At 50.5% G+C, this 25,817-nt stretch overlaps 2 protein-coding genes across 2 annotated transcripts in view; one reads left to right on the top strand and one right to left on the bottom strand.

Moving 5' to 3' along the window:
* The window catches only part of LOC149275925 (centrosomal protein 128-like), a 39,227-nt gene extending 35,790 nt beyond the window's left edge, over positions 1-3,437 (bottom strand). The window contains exons 1-7 of the mRNA XM_089504117.1: positions 3,288-3,437; positions 2,538-2,624; positions 1,607-1,748; positions 1,064-1,185; positions 728-819; positions 556-628; positions 317-433 (exon numbers count right to left, since the gene is read on the bottom strand). Coding sequence (XP_089360243.1) covers positions 317-433; positions 556-628; positions 728-819; positions 1,064-1,185; positions 1,607-1,748; positions 2,538-2,624; positions 3,288-3,437 — 783 coding nt within the window. The remainder of the gene's footprint in view (positions 1-316; positions 434-555; positions 629-727; positions 820-1,063; positions 1,186-1,606; positions 1,749-2,537; positions 2,625-3,287) is intronic.
* Positions 3,438-9,442: 6,005 nt separating this feature from the next.
* Positions 9,443-24,651, top strand: LOC149275924 (thyrotropin receptor-like). The gene is made up of 12 exons (XM_089504115.1): positions 9,443-9,496; positions 10,066-10,183; positions 10,255-10,360; positions 15,053-15,124; positions 15,321-15,395; positions 19,799-19,873; positions 20,130-20,201; positions 20,342-20,419; positions 20,704-20,772; positions 21,925-22,002; positions 22,838-23,026; positions 23,259-24,651. Exons 1-12 carry the CDS (start codon positions 9,443-9,445, stop codon positions 24,649-24,651), a joined length of 2,379 nt encoding a protein of 792 aa, XP_089360241.1.
* Positions 24,652-25,817: the final 1,166 nt, after the last annotated feature.

Genomic DNA, 25,817 nt, shown 5'->3' with positions numbered 1-25,817 from the left:
TCTGAATATTAATGCGCCGGAGCGAGAGAAATAAATAGAAAGCGTAACCCCTTATACCGGGTGTAATACAGGATCGGGCATATTATGAAAAATACGTCGGTGTACTAGGAGGGGGTGAGAGGTCCGTGTCCCGGTGTCTGTGTATTAGGAGGGGTAAGAGGTCCGCGTCCCGCTGTCTGTGTATTAGGAGGGGTAAGAGGCGCATGCCCCGGTGTCTGTGTATTAGGAAGGGTGAAAGGCAGCTTCCGCCTCTGTATGCCACCTCACGGGGGCAGCTCCATCCCAGCCGTTTGCCCATTTGCCCCTGCAAACTTACTTCTTGCAGCTGCAGCGAGACGTGTCCAAGGTGGTCGCTGCGCCTCTCCACGTGATCTCTTTCGTTCCGCATTTCTTTTTCTAGTTCCAAGAGCCTCCTCTCCACCCGTTCCGAAGCCTGCGGACAGTCATCAAACACCGATTAGCAGAGCCCGCCTGAACCATGCCAACCAGGACCCCCACCGCGACACCAAGGGGGTCTCTAATGAAAGTTTGGGGTCCGACGGGTAGAGCACTCACCGTTTCCTGCCGCCAGCTCTCACTCATTCGGGCATTTAACCCCTCCAGGGCCTTCTTAGTCGCTGCTTCCGACCTGCGATAAAAGCATTTCAGACACACGTCGCTTTTGGGCTAAATATGAGGGTTTCTTCCACCATAATCCAGAAGACGGACTCCGATAATCGTCACCCACCTGTTTCTCCTGGAGATCTCTCTGCTGATGTCATCGGTGAGACGTAGCTGGTCGCTGCTCAGATCCCTCACGGATTGGTGCAGAGTGTGCAGCTGCAAAACAGGCACTCTGTCAACACTCATATCCTATTAGCAAGCCACTGCTCACACTCACTGCCGGGACTCCCATTCCATTAGCCAGCCATAACTCACACTCACTGCCATAGACATGCAAGGGAATGTCTGATCTGAATTAGGGCCCATTGAGGTCACCAGTTCCCCCAAACTCTGAAACAGGACAGCGTGGACCATGTCTGAACGAGGTGAGGTGAACTCGCTATGTAACAGGACAACTCACCGGATCAGAAGCGCCCGTATCATCTACAAAGCGAACGTTGGCAGAACGCGAGCGCCGGCGCAGAGGATCCCTCGGCTCTCTGTAGTCCTTTAGGGGGGATGTTGGCTGAAAACGCCTGGCGCCTGTTTCTAGAAAAAGAACTTATTAGTAAACGCGGCCAACAGACCAAAAAAAGGCTGCGTATTAACCCAATATAAACATATGCAATATTTTAACTAAAGCTTCTTGTTTTACGTTTCCCTCCCTTCCACCTCCTTGGCCGGCGGGGTAAATTCCCACCACCATCTGTCCGGACAAATTCAGAACATACGCAGGCAAGGAAGACGATTTAGACATTTGGTAAATGTATTCCTTGCAACAAAGCCATTTTCCCGAGGAAGGAAGGAAGGAAGGAAAGAAACGAAAAGAAGGAAGGAAAGAAAGAAAAACGAAAAGGAAGGAAGGAAAACTATATTGATAGAGAGAACCGGACAAAGACACACGGAAATTATTTAGTAACTGAATTCTACGGCTACCAACGTAACCAGCCCCATTCATGGTTACGCGGCGTAATTCGGGACTGACCAGATGCAGCATCCAGATCGCTGGCACATAAACTGGACAGAGAAGCGCTTCTTACTCCAGAGAGACGGGACATGCGCCGACTTCTGAGCTGGTCGATCGACTGCTCCAGGGTCTCTTTCAGCTGCAGTAAGGAGGAGGAGAGATTTCAGAATTTGTACTGTACACCGGCCCCCCTCTGCGATCCAAAATATCAAAATACCAGAGGATCGGCCCCCAGAAGGGCAGCCTTTATCCTAATGACGCAACCCAACTCAAACCAAGAAGAGGGGGTACTTCGGTTGGGGCCACACCGTGTAACGTGGGATACTGCAACACATTAAAACAGACTAGATTATTTAAATGTTGCTATGCGGCGTATGATGGGGACCCGGAATTAAACGGGAAGACTTGAGCTGAAGTTCTGACAGAGAACACGGCGAAGGGCCGCGTAGAAGTCCAAGTCTATAGACTGTAAAGCAGGGTTCATTGCTGTGAGGGTGTTCGGGTAACGGCTCCTCTTGATACATCGTGCCAGGGCTCCTCATTACAGATAAGCTCGTTCCTAAAACTGCCTGTATACGAGCCCTCGTTTCAGCCAGCCAGCGACACCAGCTAATTACAGCCTGCGCGTAAACCGCTCAACAAGGGCCGTAATTACTTTACGTGGAGGCCAGCCCTACGGAGGCTGAAGGCAGAGACGAGATACTATTTGGAAGCACGGCAGGCAAATAAAGCAAAGCGCAGGACACATTTACTAGCCGTGACAGGAGGAGAAGCGGCCGAGTCCTGAGAGGTCCTGATAATGGGGAGAGGCTCGCGGCACATCGAGCCAAAAGCTAAATCTCCTGCAATTTCCACCCCATCTTTCAAAGGTCAACTGCTGCACAAAACTATCAGAGAGGAGGAGAGGGGGCGTCCGGCAGGCACTTACGCTGCCGATGGCTTCTGTCTGGTCCTGACTGTATTCTCTGTACTGACCGAGCATCTGGTCGACTTGCTTCAGATTACGACTCGTGTCCTACAAGAGAATGAACGATTTAAAATCATATCATAAAGCGAAGCCTAATCGCTGCACGGACAACCCGTAAACGGAATAAAATAAACCGACCTCAAAATATCTTACACCTCCCTTAAACCGACATTTTCCTAAACCCTCCGTAGCCATCAGTGTACTTGGTACTTTGCTCAGCTGAGTCAAGCTTACCCACTGTGGGGGTGAGCAACATATTCAATGGGGGCTTCCAATATTTTATATTTATATATTTCCAATATATTCACACTTTGCAACACAAACCCTATGTACTAAGAGATAATGTGCGGCACCCGTAGGGTTAATACCGGCACTGAGAGAACAGGCGGCCAGAAAATAACCTTTTGCTCAGGTTTTAAATATAAAATAACGAAGAAACATTAAATTCAAGGCTCAGTTTGCCAGAAAGTCCATCCAGACGTCTGATTGGTGCCAGGGCAGCCCCATCGCCTTAAAATGACTCCTCTGAAGCGCAGGGCCCGGGTTTGTGACTTTGGATAATGAGTTCCAGTGACGCTCGTAGCTCTTCATCGTTCCCTCTATAATAGTTTCATTTCGCTAACGCGCCAATAAGAGTGAGAAGCGCTTGGGCTGCGAAGCCTCTGCCAACGGCCGCCGCGGGTTATTGCCGAGGCCGGCGGGATCAAGTACCTTTAGCGTGTTTGCCAGCGTGTGAATCTTCTCAGACGCATCGCCTAATTCCCTTGACCTGGTGGTCTGTACGTGCGCAGCTCGCAGGGGTCCGCGCCTGCACGATCTGCTGCGCTGGTATGAATCCGAATCGCTGGAGGAACGTGCCATCGGTGACTCCTGGAAGGGCAAAAAAACAGGTATCGGTGAGAGATGAAGTCACGCCGGGGAGCCATCTTCTGAATATCGGGCACACTATGGCGGCAGAAGGAGCCGACGGACGTTTTAATGCTGCTGGTACAGAAAACGGACGCGACTGCCAGCTGCCAAAAGGGCTCATTCCCTCCTAAATCGTGAGAGGTCCGCGCCTCTCATCTTCCCAACGCAGCAAGGGGCAGAGGAATTTAATACGGAATCATTCAGGAATGGAACAGACATTATTTGGCCATTAAAGCAGGTCGTCCTACCGCCATTGGATTTAAACCTGCGCGCCTTGCACGTAGCTGCCGTCCGGGGTGGCCGGAGGAGAGCTGTAATTGTGGAGCTAAGTGAAGCAGATGAATAAATGTTTTAGATAATTACACCGTAACAGAGAGCAGTAAAAGGATCCTGAGAGCCCCCGGGCTGTAAGGGGCCGACGGGACTTCGCTCACTTTCCAGCAAATGAAAGCATTTAAGTCTAACGTGCAGGCGAGACGGAAAACAACAGAAATCGCTATAAATGGTGCCGCTCCCCAATTACCAGTTATCTCTGATGCAAAAAAGCCCCCCCCCACTCTCCCCTTATTAGAATCAGGATACAGCATAACTTTTACGGGGCGGCTCGGAGGATTTGGGGGTTTCGACGCATTACCCGTGACTGAATACTTTATACCCTGTCCCAACTCCCATTAATATCGGCCAGCATGAGGCCGCACGTTAGGAGACACTTCTGCCAGCAGGGGGAGCTTCAAATAATCAAAGGGTTTCCGGTATTAAATACACATCTGCTCAAAAAAACAGCACACATCGCAGGGAGGTGGGTAAATGCATCTACTGAAATAAAGGAGTTTGGTGCATTTTTACTGTTTGACCCGTCACTAAATTACAACATTTACCAGAAAGGGGTAAGTAATGCTGGTCTGAGTGTATAATCTCCTCACAGCGGGAGGAATAAGGTTTAGGAGACCAAAAATTACAACTTTGGTAGAAGGGAGAAGTCATTAAGGGTTCTGCTGCTCCTATTCTACCTGCCTAAAAAGCTTTAAACATCGCGTACGGCGAGAGCAGCCCCAGCACTATGATAAGGAGGAGGCATCCAATACCCTGCCCACGGTCACACAGCTCCGCACCGTTACTACTTTGTTTCGCCGGCTAAACGTCTTCTTTCCCCTGCTGCTTGATCCACTGCGCAGGTCCGGTTTGCCGCACACATAGATCCGGTCGCAGGGAACGGCGCCCCGCAGAGAGGTGCTTCTGGATCTCTCCAACAAACCCGACACTAAAATATATTTTAATGCCGCGTCCTGCTCAGCGATGCCCCAAGCCAGCTCCAACAGCCACCGGAAAGCGGGCAGGTAAACGCACCTGAAGCCGGGCACAAACAGACTTTTTTCTTCCTCTCACATCACACTCAACCCTGGATAAAGTTACCGGCGTCGTGCCGAAGAGGGACCCAGCGGGGAGAGGCGGCGGGCCGGAGCCGACCCAATCTGCAGCTAGGCGATCCCGGTGCCATTCATCTGCGCAGACACACAGTCCTGTGAATTATAGCAGTGACCGGAGGCAAGTCTGCAGCCGCACTAATCAAATACTCCGAGACCACGGCTCAGGGGCTCACCAGGCAGCATCACATTTACCACAGCTTGGGGCACCTTCAATAAACCTCATCAGGATGGGTTGGATGTTATTGGATGGCAGCCGTGTTGCCGGCTGCCATCCAATTACATTCCGCTTAAAGTAAAACGCGCCAACAGGACAGAGCATTAGAGACGGGAAACCCGCCCGGCATTGGAGGGGCTGCCGGTTATTAAGCTGCCCCTGTCCCGGCTACAGATACCCCCCTAAACGCAGACAGGTCGCTGCTCTTTAGGCACCAGATGCCAGAGAGAAGTCGGATAATTATTTCTGTTAGCTGGAACTCGTAGATCTACAGAACAGTAACTGAAGAAAAAGCCCCCCATTCCCCCAACTGATGCCTTTTCACAGCCCGACATCCACAGAATCAGAGAAGCTGTGAATAACTATGCGAGAGCGCCACCAAGTGCCGCGTTACCGCAATGACACTGAAGGGGCAGCCTCTATATGAATGGAGAGATGACCAACACCAATTGTCCAACGCGCCCCCGGAGGTATTATTTACGAGGAGCTCCGAGGGCAGGATAGAAACCACCACGTTGTATCCATTTGGCCGGCTCTTTTGTCCTCACATTAAAATTCTTCCCTTCTTGGGTCACCTGCTCTTCCACCCTAGACTGAAGTCCCCACTCCTCTCACCCGCCCGAACTCACCCTTCAGCTCCCGACAGCTCCGTCAGATAACCTTCTGCATCTCCCAAGAGCCTCGCTTCGCTCTGTAGCTGAGGGCGCTTATTGTCTCGCCCCATCCACTTACCCCTCCAAACTCTATCCTGTCCCTACCTCGGCTTCCAACCCACACTCACACTCCAATCACACGCGTCCCAGAAACCTCCTCTCTGTCCAGCTGCGAATCCTCACTGCATCCGCAACTCCACCTGGGGCCCCTGGACGTGACGCCTATTCCCCCTCGCCCTCTGCCGGACCCTTCCCAACCTGGAGTCTCAGCACCCAGGGGTTCTCCCGTCTCTTTATCCGCTCCGGCTCTCCCCCAGGGTTCAGTTCTTTATCGCAGTCTCTCTACACAACCTAATTTATTCTCCTCAATCGTCAGACTAGTCGCCCGTTTCTCTCGTGGTAACGGCTCAAACCTTAATCAGTCGTTGGTCTCGTCTTAGATTCAGGAGCCGTATGTCTATCCCATGCATGTTTAATACCCTCACTGTATTACCCTCTACCACTTCCACTGGGAGGCTGTTGCACTTATCTACCACCCTCTCAGTAAAGTAAAACTTTGTTCCATTCCATCTCAGCCTCTCACCCTGTAGTGTTAGATTCTGGTCTCTTGTAGTAACTTTTCTCCTTGTAATGAAATAAGTCCCTCCTGCACTTTGTTAACCCCTTTATGTATTTAAATGTCTCTCTCTCTCTCTCCCTTACCTCCACCTCCCTCCTTCTGCCACTAATACCCTCCACTGTGCCCCCAGTGCTTTCCTGGTGCTTTCACTCCCTGTATCACTGGTTGATCTGCAGCTGCTCAATCACATGCCCTATTACAGGAAGTGTGTCTTCCTCCCCTTCAAAACTTTTCATGGTCATTTCCTGTCAGAAACAAACATCTGGTGTAACAGAAAACCGACTCCGTGCTTCCTATATCCTGAGTTAACACATACAGATACCCCAATCAAGTCGGGGGGCGCTGGGCCTGGGGGATCGCACACAGAGGGGCCCCTTCGCTGGGCCTGGGGGATCGCACACAGAGGGGCCCCTTCGCTGGGCCTGAGGGATCGCACACAGAGGGGCCCCTTCGCTGGGCCTGGGGGATCGCACACAGAGGGGCCCCTTCGCTGGGCCTGAGGGATCGCACACAGAGGGGCCCCTTCGCTGGGCCTGAGGGATCGCACACAGAGGGGCCCCTTCGCTGGGCCTGGGGGATCGCACACAGAGGGGCCCCTTCGCTGTGTCTGGGGGGGGGGGTCGCACACATAGTTGACACATTATGCCCCCCGTGTTAACCACACTCACCTGCCAGTCTGGCCGTTCTCTCCCTTCGAAAAGTGTCACTCTGCCGCTATGGCAACTTGAACCTGCCGCCCAACCTCAGGAAGCAGGAAGCGGCCCGTCTGAGGGAGCCGCGCGGAGGATAACGGGAAACTGAGTTCTGAGAGACGCAAAGTAGGGATGCTCAGCTGGAGCAAGGACTACAGCTCCCAGCACTCTGCGCATAGGGGCGGGGCTAGTCAGACGAGCTCTGCCTGCGAAATTGCGAAGCACGGCGGCAGGATTGGCGGGGAGACTGAGACTCCGCCCCCGACTGGTGTGTAACCCTTTGTGGGTCCTCGAGTGAGTGTTCAACGTGTGACAGTTGCTTCCTTATACCTGAAGCCAGCCGAGCGCCCCTAGCAACAGGGCAAACAGAAAAGCCGAGGCAAGATGCGGCTGAGGGGGGCACAATGAGGCAACTGGGGCCTGGCTGTGGGGTGCTCTGTGGCAGCCGGAATTGCCGGTTTGAGGGTGCAGTGGGTGCTGTCAGAGTCTGTCCCATAATAATGTAGCTTTCAGGATCTCCTCAGATGAAACAGGTAGAGCTGTAAATAATGATATACGCCTGGCGCTGTATATAATGATAAACCCCTGGCGCTGCATATAATAATCTACCCCCCAGCGGTGTATACAGTAATATAACCCCCCAGCGGTGTATACTGTAATATAACCCCCCCAGCGGTGTATACAGTAATATAACCCCCAAGGCTGTATATAATAATATACCTCCCAGCGCTGTATACAGTAATATACCCCCAGTGCTGTATATAATAATATACCTCCCAGCGCTGTATACAGTAATATACCCCCAGTGCTGTATATAATAATATACCTCCCAGCGCTGTATACAGTAATATAACCCCCCAGTGCTGTGTACAGTAATATAACCCCCAGCACTGTATACAGTAATAACCCCCAGCTCTGTATACAGTAATATAACCCCCCAGCGCTGTATATAATAATAATATACCTCCCAGCGCTGTATATAATAATATACCTCGCAGCGCTGTATACAGTAATATACCCCCCCAGCGCTGTATACAGTAATATAACCCCCCAGCGCTGTATATAATAATAATATACCTCGCAGCGCTGTATACAGTAATATAACCCCCAGTGCTGTATACACTAATATATCCCCCAGCGCTGTATATAATAATATACCTCGCAGCGCTGTATACAGTAATATAACCCCCCGGCGCTTTATATAATAATATACCTCCCAGCGCTGTATATAATATATAATGGACATGATATGTAACCAGGTAACTCTTTTTTTTTTTAGTGCAGTAACAGAGGAGAGCAGCAGGGGGCGCAGCTGCATCACCCCCCCCCCAGCAGACCTTGGGCTGAGCCCCCCTCCTGTGACAGGCAGAGGGGGTAGAAGGGTGTTTGTGCAGAGAAGGCAACTTGAGTTTTTAAGCAGCACATAAATTGCTGCAATGAGACCTGAAGTACCAGCAGAGAGACTGACGAGAGGCTCTGGGCTCAGCACGCATCCCCCCAGCGCTCTGAGACCGTTCCCGCCACGAGCCACCGAGACCACCGTCTGCAGACCGCAGAGGGGCCAGGGACACCGAGGGCACAGGTACGTGCATGGGCTGAATATAACTATGCAGAGGGAAGGGCAGTAAATACGTGGACATCAACAGAGACCCAGCGATGGGATTACTGGTCTGTAAAGTGCTAGCTCCCGTGTCTAGCGGAGCCCTTCAGTGAAATAGATTTAACCCAACATTGTATAGATACAGCCCCGTTAAAACAGGTAAACCGGGGCTCCACGACACTTACCCCGCAGCGGTCACTGAAACCGGGGGTAACTTCTTACTCTCTCTAACCGTTCAAAAAGCACTTTCTCTAGAATGACGGTATTTGTTGTTCTGGTTAAAGTTGAAACAAAAATCGGTTAAACCGGAAGTTTGTGCCGAATAAATTGGTATGAATTTCTTGCCGGGAGACGGTGGAGATATAGTGACTCCAGACCTAAACTGCCCTTTCCTGCCGTTAACACATCGCCCATTAATACTGTTAATACATCGCCCGTTAATGCTGGCACTACGGCACCCGTTCCCGCCCTTAATAAACAGCCCGTTCCCGCCGTTAATACATCGCCCGTTAATGCTGGCACTATGGCACCCGTTCCCGCCCTTAATAAACAGCCCGTTCCCGCCGTTAATACATCGCCCGTTAATGCTGGCACTACGGCACCCGTTCCTGCCATTAATACATCGTCCGGTAATGTCGGCACTACGGCTCCCGTTCCCGCCGTTAATAAACAGCCCGTTCCTGCCGTTAATACATCGCCGGTTCATGCTGGCACTACGGCACCCGTTCCTGCCATTAATACATTGTCCGGTAATGTCGGCACTACGGCTCCCGTTCCTGCCATTGATACCTCGCCCGTTAATGCCGGTAAGACGGGTTTGTAAGTCAAGCACCTGCTTGATTCCCAGGCAGATAGTTCTTGGAGTTCGATGTTGCTTCTGTTCCTGGAGCAGAAATGTTTTTGTTTTACCAGCCTTTAAGTATTTAGTCTGTTTCTTCTTATTATTAATATTATTATTATGGATTATTATTATGATTTATTATGGTTATTTTTATTATGAATATTATTATGGTTATTTTTATTATGATTCTTATAATTTATTATTGTGATTTATTATTATTATGATTATTATGGTTATTATAATGATTTATTATTATTATGATTATTATTATTTCTTACAATGTTGTTGTGATGGCGGCTGCTTTATTTTAATATCAGATCCTCTGCTGGTCGGCTGCTCCTGTAACTCAGATGCCAACGATATCACTTCATGGTACTTAGTAACGGAAAACAGAGTTTCAGTAAAGTGTATTTGTAGCCCGAAGCGCGAGGTTCGAGTCCCCGTAGAGAAGCGGCGGCGTGGGGTAGGGTGCGGGAGGGCACTCCTCGTGCAGTCAGAGAGCTGACAATCTAATGACGTGATTGTTGATTTCAGGAGAGCCGCGTGGAGAAGCTGCGTCCGACCGGGGGTCCCGGAGGCGACACGTCTGCCTGGCTGCTCCCGTCCATTCAGCCCAAGACATGTGAAGCTGGAGATAGCGCCCCGACATGCAGTACCGCCTGCCCCCGCCGCTCCCCTGGATGTCCTGGTGCCTCCTACCCCTGCTTCTACTGCCCTGGTCAGGAGCCACGTGCCCCGAGGGTTGTGAGTGCGCAGACGGTACCGGCTACAAGATCACGTGTAAAGACCTTCATGTTATACCAGAGCTGCCGCCGCACACGGAAACACTGTGAGTCCTCCAATGCAGTTCTGCGTCTGCCTACCCCACCACGGGGTGCCATTCAGTGCATGGCGTGCAGCACGGGGTACCACTTAGTGCCCCGGGATTCATGCGCTCAGGAATCATGGCGTCTGAATCATGGCTGCTCCCCAGATCACTGCGCATGTTGTGTCCGCAGATCCTAACCGGCGTATGAATGTATAAATCACAAGGATTGGATTTAAGAGCTCTCAGTAAACGAGCGTCGTCGGGACCGATTTATGTGTATCCCGTGGGAGCGGCCGCTGTAACTTCCTATTCTCAGTACCTGCTGGATTATTCCTCCCCGTTAGTTATCTCTCCCCTACTGTTGCTGATTGGTTCAGGAGGTCTCTGTAGATGGAATATTGATCAGGTAATTCTGGCTTTGCCACAGACTGCCACTGATCTCCGCTTCACTAAGGCAGATGTCTCCGCAACGACCGGATTGGTGGCAACGCGCGGTTTGGCGGAAATGCTGTTAGCTGATTGGTTGAAATTGGTCTCTTCAGCGTAACACAGTTGTACTTTCTCAATAAGTTGGTGTCTCTTTTTACCAAAAACTAATATTATTTCCCCGTTGGCCCCCAGCGCGAGCGGCAGGGGTAATTAGCTTATTAATGATAGTTGCCCTTAATGGTGCTATTTTTACCCGTTCTGTGACTCAGCGGCCCCCGTGAAGCTCGCGCAGCAGGACGCCAAAAAGACTTTTATTTCAAAAAGGAAATTAACCTCATTAGGGCGTTTTTTCTGTGATCTGCTTTCTGGACAAAAAGACGACATTATGGTTTTAATGATTATTCTCCACGGCCGCCATAACTGCCCCCTACACCTGCTATCGGGGTCAGAGCTGGCACCCATGACCCCACCACACACCTGCTATAGGGGTCGGAGCTGGCACCCATCACCCCCCCTACACCTGGTATCGGGGTCAGAGCTGGCACCCATGACCCCACCACACACCTGCTATCGGGGTCAGAGCTGGCACCCATCAACCCCCCTACACCCTGTTGGAGTCGGAGCTAGCACTCATAACCCCCACCCATTGTTGGGGTCAGAGCTGGCACGGTTACCTCCCCGTAGCATGTTAAAGGGTCCGGCGGAGGGGATTTGGGGGGATTCGCGGTTTGTCAGGCTGCCGGCTGTGAGCTGCTCTGAAGATTGGATGCTGTTAACAGCTGGAGACGCGGCTCTCTGATTCCTCCCCAGGAGACAGCGCAGGAATGTGTATTCAGGGTGTCATCTCGCATCTCCTGGCACCACACGGTGGGAGGCTCCCCTGCTGTGTCTGTGCCGCCGTGTCTCTCCTGCTGTGTCTGTGCCGCCGTGTCTCTCCTGCTGTGTCTGTGCCGCCGTGTCTCTCCTGCCGTCTCTCCTCCGCCGTCTTTGCCCTCACTGTCTCAAACTGACATAACACTCTGCATAGATTATAATTAAATCCATGTGCGGGGCGGCCGATCTTTCTGTACTGTTTTTTGGACTCCAGGGAACTTCTCCCCCCAGACCCCGCACTCTTTTCTCTAGCTGGGTGTCTCGATATAATGTCTGTTATATATTAGTTATCGGACCCCCCAGACCCCGCACTCTTTTCTCTAGCTGGGTGTCTCGATATAATGTCTGTTATATATTAGTTATCGGACCCCCCAGACCCCGCACTCTTTTCTCTAGCTGGGTGTCTCGATATAATGTATGTTATTTATTATATATTAGCGCGTGAATCCCATTGCTGTCGGGTATGTAGACGCCCCCCGCTGTACCACCCTTTATCAGCTGGCCGAAGCATGCAGTTAGCGTGATCCCCCCTCTCCCCAGCGTCACGCAGTGCATCCCGCTATGGGCTTGGTTGTAAGCACGCTATGCACCATGCTTACACCCAAGCCCTTAAACGTGTTTCTTGGGCATGTAAGCAAGCGGTGACACGTGTGTGGCCGTGAAAGAAGCCTCAGTACCGCGTTCCTCCGTTAGATGGCAGCAGACAGCTCGTGCCCCCCGTACAGCCAACCCCCGGGGGTCCTGCCTCGCAGCTCAAAGCATCATAATATTAATATAGTTATAGTGACGTCACAGAAATGCACCCTCTTTGACAAAAAGACTTCTGTGGCCCCAGCAGCTCGACGCGTGACCCCGAGCGCCATGTGTTTGTGCCGTGTATTATTATTATTATTATCTTTTATTTATATAGCGCCAACAAGTGTAGTCCGGAGTGAATTGGCGGCGGGGCCCCTCATGCGCACCCGGCCCCCTGTCATGGCAGGCGAGGGGTGTTTATTTGAGTCTGTCAGAGCTCCCCTGATTTCTCTGCACGGCTGGCTGGCCGCCGGGCCCCTCGAAGCCCCCGTTCTGAATAAGAGCTTTGTGGGGAGGGCAGCCGAGCGCCGCGCACGCACGCTGCCTCCCGACGGCTCCGCCGCGCACACATATGGTCTTGTTTTGCTCATTTCCACATCTCTTCCTGTAGGCTCTGCGGGTGTTAGATTTCCTCTCCTTTTATTCCCGGGATGTTTTTTTATTAGGAAAATACAAAAACAGAATTTTTTTAAATCAGAAGATAATAATAATATTATAGGAAATTATTACAGAAAACAGAAAGAAAAAGGCAGAAGATTGAGGAGAAAAGGGTTAACGTCCGCATGCTGTGTCCTCACCACTGACCCCAAACGCTAATCACTGGGGGGGGATACTCTGCAGACAACCCCAAACGCTGATCACTGGGGGAAATACTCTGCAGACAACCCCAAACGCTGATCACTGGGGGAAATACTCTGCAGACAACCCCAAACGCTGATCACTGGGGGGAATACTCTGCAGACAACCCCAAACGCTGATCACTGGGGGGGGATACTCTGCAGACAACCCCAAACGCTGATCACTGGGGGGGGATACTCTGCAGACAACCCCAAACGCTGATCACTGGGGGAAATACTCTGCAGACAACCCCAAACGCTGATCACTGGGGGGGGATACTCTGCAGACAACCCCAAACGCTGATCACTGGGGGAAATACTCTGCAGACAACCCCAAATGCTGATCACTGGGGGATACTCTGCAGACAACCCCAAACGCTGATCACTGGGGAAAACAATCTGGGGTAGTTCACGCGCTGCTTGGCTTACCGCAGACTCTACCTGGACCAGACACTCTGTTTTTGTAGCAGGGGGGCTGGCAGCAGCAGCGCGACGGCTGAGGGTGTTTTTCTTGTTCCGAAGTCTTTTTGTGCAAATTACAATAAAACCGCAGCTTTTTGGGCCAAGAAGCAGATCCTCTGCTGGTCGGTGGAGCTCAGCATGTTGTGTAATTAACCCTTAATGGTCTAGAATATTAGTGCAGCAGGTCTGCTAATTAAACTACAATTCCCACAATCCTCATCCAGTACCTTCCTCTTAAGCAGCAGCACACGGGCTGACACTATCAGGGGCCCGTAAGTCGCGCAGCGCCATCCTCAGGAACAAGCACGGGTCTCCTGCTCTCCCCAGCGAGTCCTCTGAAGGGCGATAGAACAGCTTTAATGTTTACGAAGTTTATGTGAAAGGAGGAGAAAACTCACAAGAGACCAAAATCTAACCCCAGAGGCTCAGAATAGAATGGAAGGACATTTTACTTTACTGAGAGGGTGGTAGATAGGTGGAGCAGCCTCCCAGCAGAAGTGGTAGAGGGTAATACAGTGAGGGTATTAAACATGCATGGGATAGACATACGGCTCCTGAATCTAAGACGAGACCGACGACTGATTAAGGTTTCAGTCTTTACAGCGGGATAAACGGGCGACTAGATGGGCCGCTGGGGGCCCGACTGGCAGCTGGGGTATGAACCTGGCCCCACTGACATGTTTAATTCACACACGGCAGGAACACGCAGCTGCACGCGTGTAAAAGACGGCTTTCCGGAGACAGCGCTCGCATTCTAGAGGTAATTACGTGTCTCTTATTTTTGGGTCCGGCTTATTGTGCGACGGGCGGACAGGTGCGATGTTCTGCTGCGGGTTAGAAGCCGCCCGGCGGCTCCAGACTTCACTGTTTACTTTCGCTGGAGCGGCTGGAATTTCCTCCCGGAGTGTTTTCTGATCCGGGATTTCTCTACCCGTAACCGCGCATGGATTGTGTAATTGTTCATCTGCTTGCGATGTGCTGATCCAGAACCGCGCAGCCGACTGCAACGCTCTGCGTGCAAATCAGCCCTGATACTCTCCTGTGTGCCCTGATTCACCGTACAGCACCGACCCGGGCATTTAGGGAACAGAGGGTCTGGCGTTGGGATACGGCACAGAGGGTCGGGTGTCGAGATACGGTGCAGAGGGTCGGGTGTCGATATACGGCGTGGAGTGTCGGGAAGTGGTGGGTCAGGTCTCAGGATACGGGCGAAGGGTCAGGTGTCGGGGTACGGCGCGGAGGGTCGGCTGTCAGGATATGGAGGGTCGGCTGTTGTGATACGGTGCGGAAGGTCGGGTATTGGGATACGGCGCGGTGGGTCGGGTCTTGGGATACGGTGGTGTCGGGATATGGCGCAGAGGGTCGAGGGGCCGGGATACGGTGGTGTCGGGATACAACGCGGAGGGTCGGGTGTCGGGATATGGAGGGTCGGGTGTTGGGAATATGGCGCGGAGGGTCAGTTCTCTGGTATATCCCTGGTAACGTTTGAATAATATACTGTAACTCATCGTTCGAATCGGCTTTTCCGTCTTTGCAGGAGGCTGATGGAGACTTACCTCAAGACGATACCCCCCGGAGTGTTCTCCTACCTGCCCAACATATCCAGAATGTGAGTCCCAAAACAGCAATAAAAAGAGCATTTTATCCTTCGCTACCCTCCATAGATCAGAGAGACATTAGCATACTAACAGCACCACGCTGGGGCATTTATCTATCTTGTGCCATATGCCCGGGCATTGGTGGTGGTGGTGGGGTTTGATCTATACGTAGCGGAAGGACTGACCTTCTTCGTGTTTCCTTTCCAGTTATATTTCTTTGGACACAGAGCTGCAGAGACTGGAAGCCGGCTCCTTCCGGGGACTCAGGAGTGTTACCCAAATGTGAGTAGAACCCTGCGCTTTTCCCCATGCTTGATTCCAGCAGGGGTCACCTCGTCGTCTTCTGTGTGTGTTGCTGGGGTGTTACATAGATTTACAGTGCTCACAAATCCCAGCCGCCTTTTTTGATGATACGGGAGAATTATGTCAATAACATAATTATATTTTAACTCAAACAGGGAATGTTACTTTCTGAATGTTGAAACGTATCACTTGGCCCATCTAGATTACCGTGTAGATCACATGTCCCTTGGGAATTGCTCCAATAAACTTTTAATGTTGAGCATTGTGTAGCAAAATGTATAGGTTCTGCCTAGATACATGTTACACTTAAGAGGTTCAAGAATGAATATTTCTTAAGCAGCATCTCTTACAAAATGTTTTTAAAATGCACAAAGTATAATTATCCTTCCTGGTAGCGCAGTGTAAACATAGACCCTTCCTGGTAGCGCAGTGTAAACATAGACCCTTCCTGGTAGCGCAGTGTAAACATAGACCCTTCCTGGTAGCGCAGTGGTAACATAGACCCTTCCTGGTAGCGCAGTGTTAACATAGACCCTTCCTGGTAGCTCAGTGTAAACATAGACCTTTCCTGGTAGCGCAGTGTAAACATAAAACCTTCCTGGTAGCACAGTGTAAACATAGACCCTTCCTGGTAGCGCCAGTGTGTAAACATAGACCTTTCCTGGTAGCGCAGTGTAAGCATAGGCCTTTCCTGGTAGTGCAGTGTAAACATAGACCTTTCCTGGTAGCGCAGTGTAAACATAGACCCTTCCTGGTAGCGCAGTGAAACATAGACCTTTCCTGGTAGCGCAGTGTAAACATAGACCCTTCCTGGTAGCGCAGTGTAAGCATAGGCCTTTCCTGGTAGCGCAGTGTAAACATAGACCTTTCCTGGTAGCGCAGTGTAAACATAGACCTTTCCTGGTAGCGCAGTGTAAACATAGACCTTTCCTGGTAGCGCAGTGTAAACATAGACCTTTCCTGGTAGCGCAGTGTAAACATAGACCCTTCCTGGTAGCGCAGTGTAAACATAGACCCTTCCTGGTAGCGCAGTGTAAACATAGACCCTTCCTGGTAGCGCAGTGTAAGCATAGACCTTTCCTGGTAGCGCAGTGTAAGCATAGGCCTTTCCTGGTAGCGCATTGTAAACATAGACCTTTCCTGGTAGCGCAGTGTAAACATAGGCCTTTCCTGGTAGCGCATTGTAAACATAGACCTTTCCTGGTAGCGTATTGTAAACATAGACCTTTCCTGGTAGCGTATTGTAAGTGTCGGCACTTCCTGGCAGAGCAATATAAGCATTGGGGTATAAATTCGCTGCCAACGCGCCAACCTGCTCTGTGCCTGCCCAGCCTGGACTTCACTGTGTTTTTTTTTCGTTAAACCCAACAAACCATTTGTAAAGGAGTGATTAACCAGGGATGGGGGATAATTGCACCTGAGCCAATACATTTAAACGCAGGTCCAGCATTCCCATCTGTTCTATTAAAGCGTCTTAATTGTCTACCAAGTGGAAAGACATTCGTGCCGCAGACGGTCTGCATGTGGAGTCTGAAGGGCTGTCCTGCGCAGAAGAGACGCTTTGTGTGTTTCGGTCTCTGTGTATAAACTCGAGGACTGGGACGGACAGACACTCGATCAGCTCGAAGCCCCCAGGGAGAAGCTGATATGACAGCGGTGCTTTGGGCCCCGGGCCTCTTACCTTGTTATGGCAACACAGAGAGACGTGGGAGTCCGGCAAACCTCTCCACATTCCCAAAGGTTACAACTGTAAACCGCTCTGCTGCCATTGTTGGCATCGAGCCCCGGCCTTTCATCGTTAATCCAAGCCTGTATTGTTGGGATGAACACACGAACACGCCAAGAACACTAGAAGACCACAGATTATGGAGCGTTATGGGAGATCCGCAAGCTCTGCAAAGGTTTCAGTCACAGTGCCCAGAGCCAGCCGCCTCTGCTAAAGCCTTCCTGCCCAGGGCTGACGGGCTCCGCCGGGGGCATAACGCATTCATTAAACCCAACGGGGGCAGATTGTGATCTGTCCAAAAACCTCCCATAGGGTTGTTGGAAGTATACTGTTGGCTGTGCATGCGCAGTAAGGAGCTCCGGGCTATAGATAGATAGTGTGATATATGTTGAATTCTGGCTTTGATTGGAAAATAAAAATATATTAAAATATTTTTTTTTTTTTTTTTTTGCATTTAAGAGAAAGGGGTTATTTTTTTGCCTGACTCTTGATCATAAAAGTGTTAATTTTGGTGGAGTCGGCTGAGCGGCTGCCCTGTTTATATTATGTGAAGCTCACGTTCAGACGCTCACACGCGGCACGCTGCGGCTCCGGGGCTGCGCATGCTTTCCCGCTGCTGGCAGGGGATTCTGAGTTGGCGGGCCGGCTGGGAGGACGTGAGAAGAGCTTTGCGCTAATTGCCAGGACCTGTTATTGTAAGCAGCGGCCCTGTGAAAACTTTGTGTAAGGAGAGAAGATGGAAATAAATACGTGGGCGAGAGCTTATGTTTAGCAGGGACTAACCTGGCGGCTCGCGGGGCAATTAACGAAACCCGAGAAAGGCTGACACATTTCGCCTTCATCCTGGGTCAGGCTGCGGAAAATCTGCGAAAATAACAGAAATAACAGCAGAATAGACAATTCGCCCAAAATGTGAGCAAACGCCAGAGAGAGAGAGACAGAGAGAGAGAGAGAGAGCGTGTTATCAGACTGCAAAACATACAGACCGCACACAACCATACCTGGAGACCTCACAGGGGCTTTAAAGGGGTAGGAGTCCCTTAATACCCTCCTGTTACTCATTATAGTCCTCCCTGGAACCCCACCTATCACTCCCTGTAACCCCACCTATCACTCCCTGGAACCCCTCCTATTACCCCATGTAACCCCTCCTATTACCCCATGTAACCCCACCTATCACTCCCTGTAACCCCACCTATCCCTCCCTGTAACCTCTCCTATTACCCCATGTAACCCCTCTTATCACTGCAGTCTCCAGATCCTAGTTCTGCGATCGCGTTAGAACTCGTTACAGACGATGTTTTTAGATGCGATTCAGATCAGGATTAAAGAAATTTCCAGTGTTTTGTGTCCAAAGCTAAATTTTTATCAGACAAAAGACGGACTCATCCAGCGCGCTGCAGGGTCAGCGGGGCGAGAGGCGCTACGCCCTGTGACATCATTGGGGTTATGGCAGAGACGGTCCTGTCTCTATGTAAACACATATGGGCTGCATTATCTGTACGTCACCCCTCGAGCCACGGCGGTGCGGGCGGTTATCAGCCACACGTGTACTATATGTATACTATATATATATATATATATATATATATATATATATATATATATATATATATATATTCTGTATGCTATATAAACTCTCTCTAGATATAGATAGATATATATATATATTCTGTATACCCTATAAACTCTATATACTCTAATTAAATATATAAATACTATATAAACTCCATATATATATATATATATATTCTGTATACTCTATAAACTCTTTATACTATATATATACTCTATATGTGCAATATATATATATATATATATATATATATATACTGCATATACTCTGTGTACTATATGAACTCTATAGGCTATATATTTCTATAAACTATATATATACTATGTATAATATATATCAAGGGTGTCCAACCTGTGGCCCTCATCTAAGGGGCTGGCAGAGGAAGATGGGATATGTAGTCCTGCAGCAGGTAGAGGGCCGCAGGTTGGATACCCCTGATGTGTGTGTGTGTATGTATGTATGTGTGTATGTGTATATATATATATATACTGTATACTATATAAATATATATATATATATATATTCTGTAAACTATATAAACTATATATATGATATATACTCTATATACTCCGTATAATGCTCTGTATACTCTGTAAAATATATATACATGCTGTATATACTCTGTATAATATATATCTATAGACACACTGTATACTATATAAACTCTGTATGCTATATATATATATTCTATATATACTCTAAATACTATGTATAATATATATATATATATATATATATATATACATGCTGTATATACACTGTATACTATATAAACTGTATATACTATATATACTCTGTATAATATATATATACACACACACACTCACTCTTCCGGTCAGTAAACTCTATATATACTTGTATAATATGAGTGTGTATGTATATATATATATATATATATATATATATATATTGTATATTCTCTCTCTCTCTCTCTCTCTCTCTCTCATAAATATATATATATATGTATGCACTCTAACATATATATATATATATATATATATATATATATATATATATACACTCTGTATACTGTGCGCCGTGGAAAATTGTTAATCATTGTATATGATTTTTCCTACACAGAGAAATCCGGAATGTCATGAATTTAATGTATATCGACCCCGATGCTTTCGAAGACCTCCCTTTACTGAAATACCTGTGAGTATAGCGGGGGGTTCGCTGGCTGTGAGTGATGGGAGGCGCATCTTCTGTCAATTAAATAGTAAGGATGTTTACTGTCTCCATCGAGGGGCTTTCCGATCTGCTCACGTTGGGGCCGTTTGATGTTGGGTGTAACGGGCGCCTTATTGGTTCCATCCGTAGCCCTGAATACCTGTCACCCCCCACACACCAACCATGCCCCCCCACGCGTGTGAGAATTTATTACTCTCGTAACTTTCCTTTTCTTCTTTAGAGGAATTTTAAACACCGGACTCTCCGTTTTTCCAGATTTAACCAAGATCCGGTCCAGCGATAACGTGTTTGTGTGAGTATTCAGCGTGCTGCATTCGTGTGAAACAACACGGGCAGAACCTTGAGCCCCAGCCTTAACGTGTGCGTGACGTGTGCGTCGCAATGGTCGGGGTATTCCCTCCAACTCATTTTCTGTGTTTCATGTCTCTACAGGGAGATCATCGATAACCCTCACATCACCTCCATACCAGCCAATGCCTTTGTTGGGCTGGGGCAGGGATTCCTCACCCTGTAAGTACTTCCCTGCGTAATCCTTACTAGAATAACAGGAAAAAAGTCCACCCAGTATGACCCATCACACCACGTGGCTAGCATTGGTCTGAAACGCGCCAGGTGAAAAGAACAAAACATCTGAACATGGATGTGATGGCAGCGAATTCCTCAACTTTACTGCCCTGACTGCAGACACCTTTTTCTATAAAATTATTAATGAGAAACCTTCTGATTCCTTAAAAGAAATCTGATCATCTCATCCGAGCGAGAGCCGTGAATACTAATGATCTCTTTTCTCTTAGTAAACTCTTTAACAACGGAATCACCCGGCTGGAGGGGCACGCGTTCAACGGCACCAAACTCGATGAAGTGTAAGTATCAGACAGAAACCGGCCAGGGGAACAGGAGTAACGGGGCCGGCGCACCCGGGGGAACAGGGGTAACCGGGCCGGCGCACCCGGGGGAACAGGAGTAACTGGGCAGGGCCCAGTGATAATCTGGCAGGGCACGCGGGGTAACAGTGATAATCTGGCAGGGCACGCGGGGGAATGAGAGAGCCCCAGTGCATGTGAGATAATGAGAGTCTACTTCCCTCTGCCCTCACTTGCCCTGGGTCCACCAGTGAGTGCAGTCTCAGACAGCAGTGCGCTGGTTAATAGAGAGATTATCTGCTCGATTGTTTTTGGCCGGGTACGGCGTACGATGGTTTCTGCCGCCCTCGCGGTATAAGGTATCCCAGACACACTTTCCACCTCCGTTTCGCAGCTAATACCTGCTTGGACCCCCTTCGCACGACGCGCGGTTTTATCCAAACAGCCACCGATCTCCGTCCACGGAAAATTCCTGACGGGGGAAGAAGACGCTGCAGAGAGAACATCCCGAGACAGACAGATCGGCATATTTCTGGCCACAGGAGAGAGTGTTATTTATACACGAGATCAGAGCGCGGCCGCCCCGGTCAATGACTCCTCGTGTCTAACAAATGAAATCCCATCACCCGAGCCAGACTGTTCCCTGTGACCGTGGGGGTGTATCGGATGTTGGGATCGGAGGGTATCAGATCACCCTGTTGCCCCATACTGTGTAATTTAACATGCCGGTGATGACCCCTAAGGGGGCACCTTCTCGGAACCGACCGCACTTACCCCTGGAGGGTAAAACCCTGGCATCGGGGGCTTGTAAATCTTAGTCTTTTTCGCTTTCTTCTTCCGGCACCGCAGCTCGTCTCACCCGCCCGGCTCCGTCCGCCAGACGCGGCACAAAGAGCATGATGTCCAAACTCTCTCTCTTTCCCCGATCTCTGCCGACACATTCTTTGGTCTAGGAACAAGCCAGGCTAAGCCAGCGGGTCTGATCGCTAATTACCGGCGCCCCTCTTCGTGGCCAGCAGCGATCCTTCAGATTAGTGTTTGGTTTCCACTTGTTTATTTAGTAGAGCGAGCCCTGGCCATCCCCGAGAATCTCCCAGCGCAGCTCGCAAGGTGCGGGCCAAGAGCTGACGCTTCATTTCTTCTCTCCCTCAGAGACCTCCACAATAACAACCTCCTGGACGGGCTTCGAGAAGACGTGTTCATGGGTGTCTTGAGTGGACCCAACATGCTGTGAGTATAATATTACCTGAAAGCTGCCCCCCGGGGTGACGTACCCGAGGGGGGCGAGAGGCTGCGGCTGCATGTGATAACGGGGGACACCATAGCGCAGCCTCGGCGTAGAGCTAAATGTAGTTATTACAGATGGTGGGAACATTTTGGGTACATTGTGGCCGTTTCTGTCTGTCGGCGACGATTACAGCAACTGTTTTGAATTTGCTGTATTTGTGTCGCGCTCGATGCCAAAGAAAAGTTGCAAAAATGCCCCCAAAATAAGACAAACGCCGAGTTGCTTACATAGGAATTTTGTTTTGACGGATGCCGGTCGGGACTCCACGTCAGCCTTTCCAAGCCGCGCTTTATTGGGGGTTTCAGGTCTGTATAGCCAGCCAGCGGTGAACGGGTTAAGAGCGGCCGGCAGGGGGTGAATTGGCGGCAGATTCTGCGATCCGTGGAGGTTTCAGCAATCTGACGGCGAGAGGCTTCAGCCGCCGGCGCACACATCTGTCTGGCACATTCTGCCGATGATTCAGTTTGTGATGAACGCCCAGCGCGGGAGGATCGATATCTATAGAAGCCCCTGACACAGAGATTAACCCTATGATCCCCAAAGGGTTGAAAACAAATGAATTAAAAGGTGGTATTAATGACTTCCATATAAATCTTTCTGGAAATCTCAGCCCTTCGCTCCACCGGCCCCGGCCGTGTAAATTGGGGGTCTGCGGCTTCACCTATAATCTCTGTGTAACCAGACGTATCGATAAAGCCTCGGCGGTCCCTTTCAGACAATACTCTCTAATTAATGAACTCGTCGGCTGTTCCCTTTAACGTTGTTCTGTTCCCTCAGAGACGTGTCCCAGACCGCGATCACGTCCCTCCCCGCCAAGGGCCTGGAGAGCCTCAAACACCTCGTGGCTAAGAATGCCTGGTCCTTAAAGAAACTGCCCCCCATCAAGACGTTTGCGCAGCTGACGATGGCCAATCTGTCCTACCCCAGCCACTGCTGCGCCTTCACAAACTGGACCAAGAAGAAGAGGTAAGCGGGCGCTGTCTGCAGCCGCTCGGCCGAGGAGCGGAGTGTCGCCTCACCCGGCTCCCTCGGGATCTCATTATTCATTCACTTCATTTCCAGCTTCATTCTTTCCAGGTAGTTTCTGCAGATTGACGGAGGGGTAACGTTTGGTTTGAGTGCAGTTTGCATTAATGCGGTTCGGCTGCCGTTGGTGTTGCAGAGAAGTTCAGTAACGGGCTTTACTCTCTATACGCAGCTACCTGGAATCCATCATCTGCAACCAGAGCAGCCTCCATGGCCTGTACCGGAAGCGCTCGCTGAGCCCCTTCGTAGGACCCTACTACCAAGACTACATGGTCGGCGACTCCGACCAGACGGAAAACGCCAAGATGAACGTCTTCCACAACCACCACTACTCGGTCTTTTTTGAAGACCAAGGAGAAGACGACATCGGCTTCGGGCAGGAGATCAAACACGCGCAGGGGGAGACCATCCCCGCTTTCGAGAATCACTACGACTACATCATCTGCGGAGTCAGTGAGGACCTGGTGTGCAGCCCGAAGCCGGACGAGTTCAACCCCTGCGAGGACATCATGGGATACAACTTCTTGCGCGTAGTGGTCTGGTTCGTCAACCTCCTGGCCATTTTGGGCAACACTTTTGTCCTGTTCGTCCTGGTCACCAGTCATTACAAGCTGACCGTCCCGCGCTTTCTCATGTGTAACCTGGCCTTCGCCGACTTCTGCATGGGCATCTACCTGCTGCTCATCGCCTCCGTAGACCTGCACACGCGATCCGAGTATTATAACCATGCGATAAACTGGCAGACCGGACCGGGGTGTAACGTGGCCGGATTCTTCACCGTGTTTGCCAGCGAGCTGTCGGTGTACACCCTAACCATGATCACGCTGGAGCGCTGGTACGCCATAACGTTCGCCATGCGCCTGGACCGGAAAATGCGCCTGAGGCATGCGGCCCTCATCATGTTGGTTGGCTGGGGTCTGAGCTTCTTCCTCGCTCTTCTGCCCCTGATCGGGATAAGTAGTTACAGCAAAGTCAGCATCTGTTTGCCGATGGACACGGAGTCGGCCCTCTCCCAGACCTACATAGTCTTCGTGCTGATGCTGAACATCGTGGCCTTCGTCGTCATCTGCGCATGCTACGTCAAAATCTACATCACCGTCCGCAACCCGCAGTACCAGTCTGGGGACAAAGACACCAAAATCGCCAAGCGCATGACGGTCCTCATCTTCACGGACTTCATCTGCATGGCCCCGATCTCTTTCTACGCCTTGTCCGCCATCATAAACAAGCCGCTGATCACCGTCTCCAACTCCAAGATACTGCTGGTGCTCTTCTACCCGTTCAACTCCTGCGCCAACCCGTTCCTCTACGCCATTCTCACCAAGGCCTTCCGCAGAGACGTCTTCATCCTTCTCAGCAAGTTCGGCATCTGCGAGCACCAGGCGCAGTTTTACCGCGGGCAGACCGTGTCGGCCAAGAACAGCATCGGCTCGTACGCTCACCGGGGGAGCGGAGCCACCGGCCAGACCGTGGCGAGCATCCCCGACATCGCCAAGCAGGAGCAGCCCGTAGGGGCCACACAAAGCACGCTGCTCCTGGAAGACTATAGACTCACCGTGCTGTAGCAAGACGTCTGCCCGACACCGCCTCGCGTTACCGCCATGATCGGGGGGCACGGTGGGCTTCCTGGTCTAGTTGGCGTTTGTCAAACAAGTCTAGTCAGAGAGCATTAGGTATTCATGGACTGGGGTATCGTGATTCCGGCGGTCCTTAGCCGCTCGTGTTTAGATGTTTAGAACTTTAACAACTAAACGGTTCCTCGTTTTTTTTGTTTTCATTTCTCTGGGTTTTTTCCGTCTTACATTTATTAAAAGATCCTCAGGTTCCCGCGATGAGGATCGGTACGCGAGACCCCTGTTACTTCTCGTGAATAAAGGAGGATCAAACTGTTACAAAAACACCGAGCGAGCGCTCATTACTCACTGTAAATACTCCACGGCCGCCCAATTAGTGAATAAACCCGCGCCGACCCCAGCTGGATTTTATTTAAAGCGTGAAGCAGACGATCATACATCGTCTTCCAGATGCCGTCGGGTTCTTAGAAACGGCGTCACACAGAGTAGGACGTTTAACGGTAATCGATTTGTTTTCCAAATATCTGGTGATTTTAGTGTAAAAAGGTGAATCTGTCCCAGCTTTGTAAAGCGTCTGGCGTAAGACGGAGGGTGTGAAGCTGCCTGCGGAGCTCCGAGTCCCACCTGCAGTTTGTGGCGTGATCAGGGAAGCGGGCTGCGTTCTGGCCGCGGTCTCCGCACCTGCGGGCTGCGCCCTGACATTTATCTGATGAGTTAATTGGATTCCTTCAGGGCCGGTCCCGATACGCAGCGATACCGCAGCAGGAGCGTCAGACGTGACGTCAGGCTGGGAGAGCCAAGCCGTGTTCAGTGATCACCGGATTATTCAGGCGTGTGAACCAAATTAACCCACGATCTGCCACAGATCAGAGAAAGCCCGTCCCAGAACACGCATCGTCTAGACCAGGGGTTCTCAAACTGCGGCCCTCCAGCTGCTGCAGGACTACATCTCCCATACTCCTCAGCCATCCCCTTAGCTGAAGGAGCATTATGGGAGATGTAGTCCTGCAGCAGCTGGAGGGCCGCAGTTTGAGAACCCCTGGTCTAGACTGCTAGCTATTCAGTGCTACAACTCCTAACATGCCCAGCCAGCCGCCGTTCAATCTTAGCCAACAGCAGCTGTGGTGACAGACGCCGCTGATCCCTCCGTGTTATCA

This window comes from Sceloporus occidentalis, unplaced genomic scaffold, assembly GCF_023333645.1.
Source record: "Sceloporus occidentalis isolate IW3139 unplaced genomic scaffold, rSceOcc1.0.p SCAF_256, whole genome shotgun sequence".
Taxonomy (NCBI): Eukaryota; Metazoa; Chordata; class Lepidosauria; order Squamata; family Phrynosomatidae; genus Sceloporus; species Sceloporus occidentalis.
This window is presented reverse-complemented; position numbering and strand designations above follow the sequence as displayed.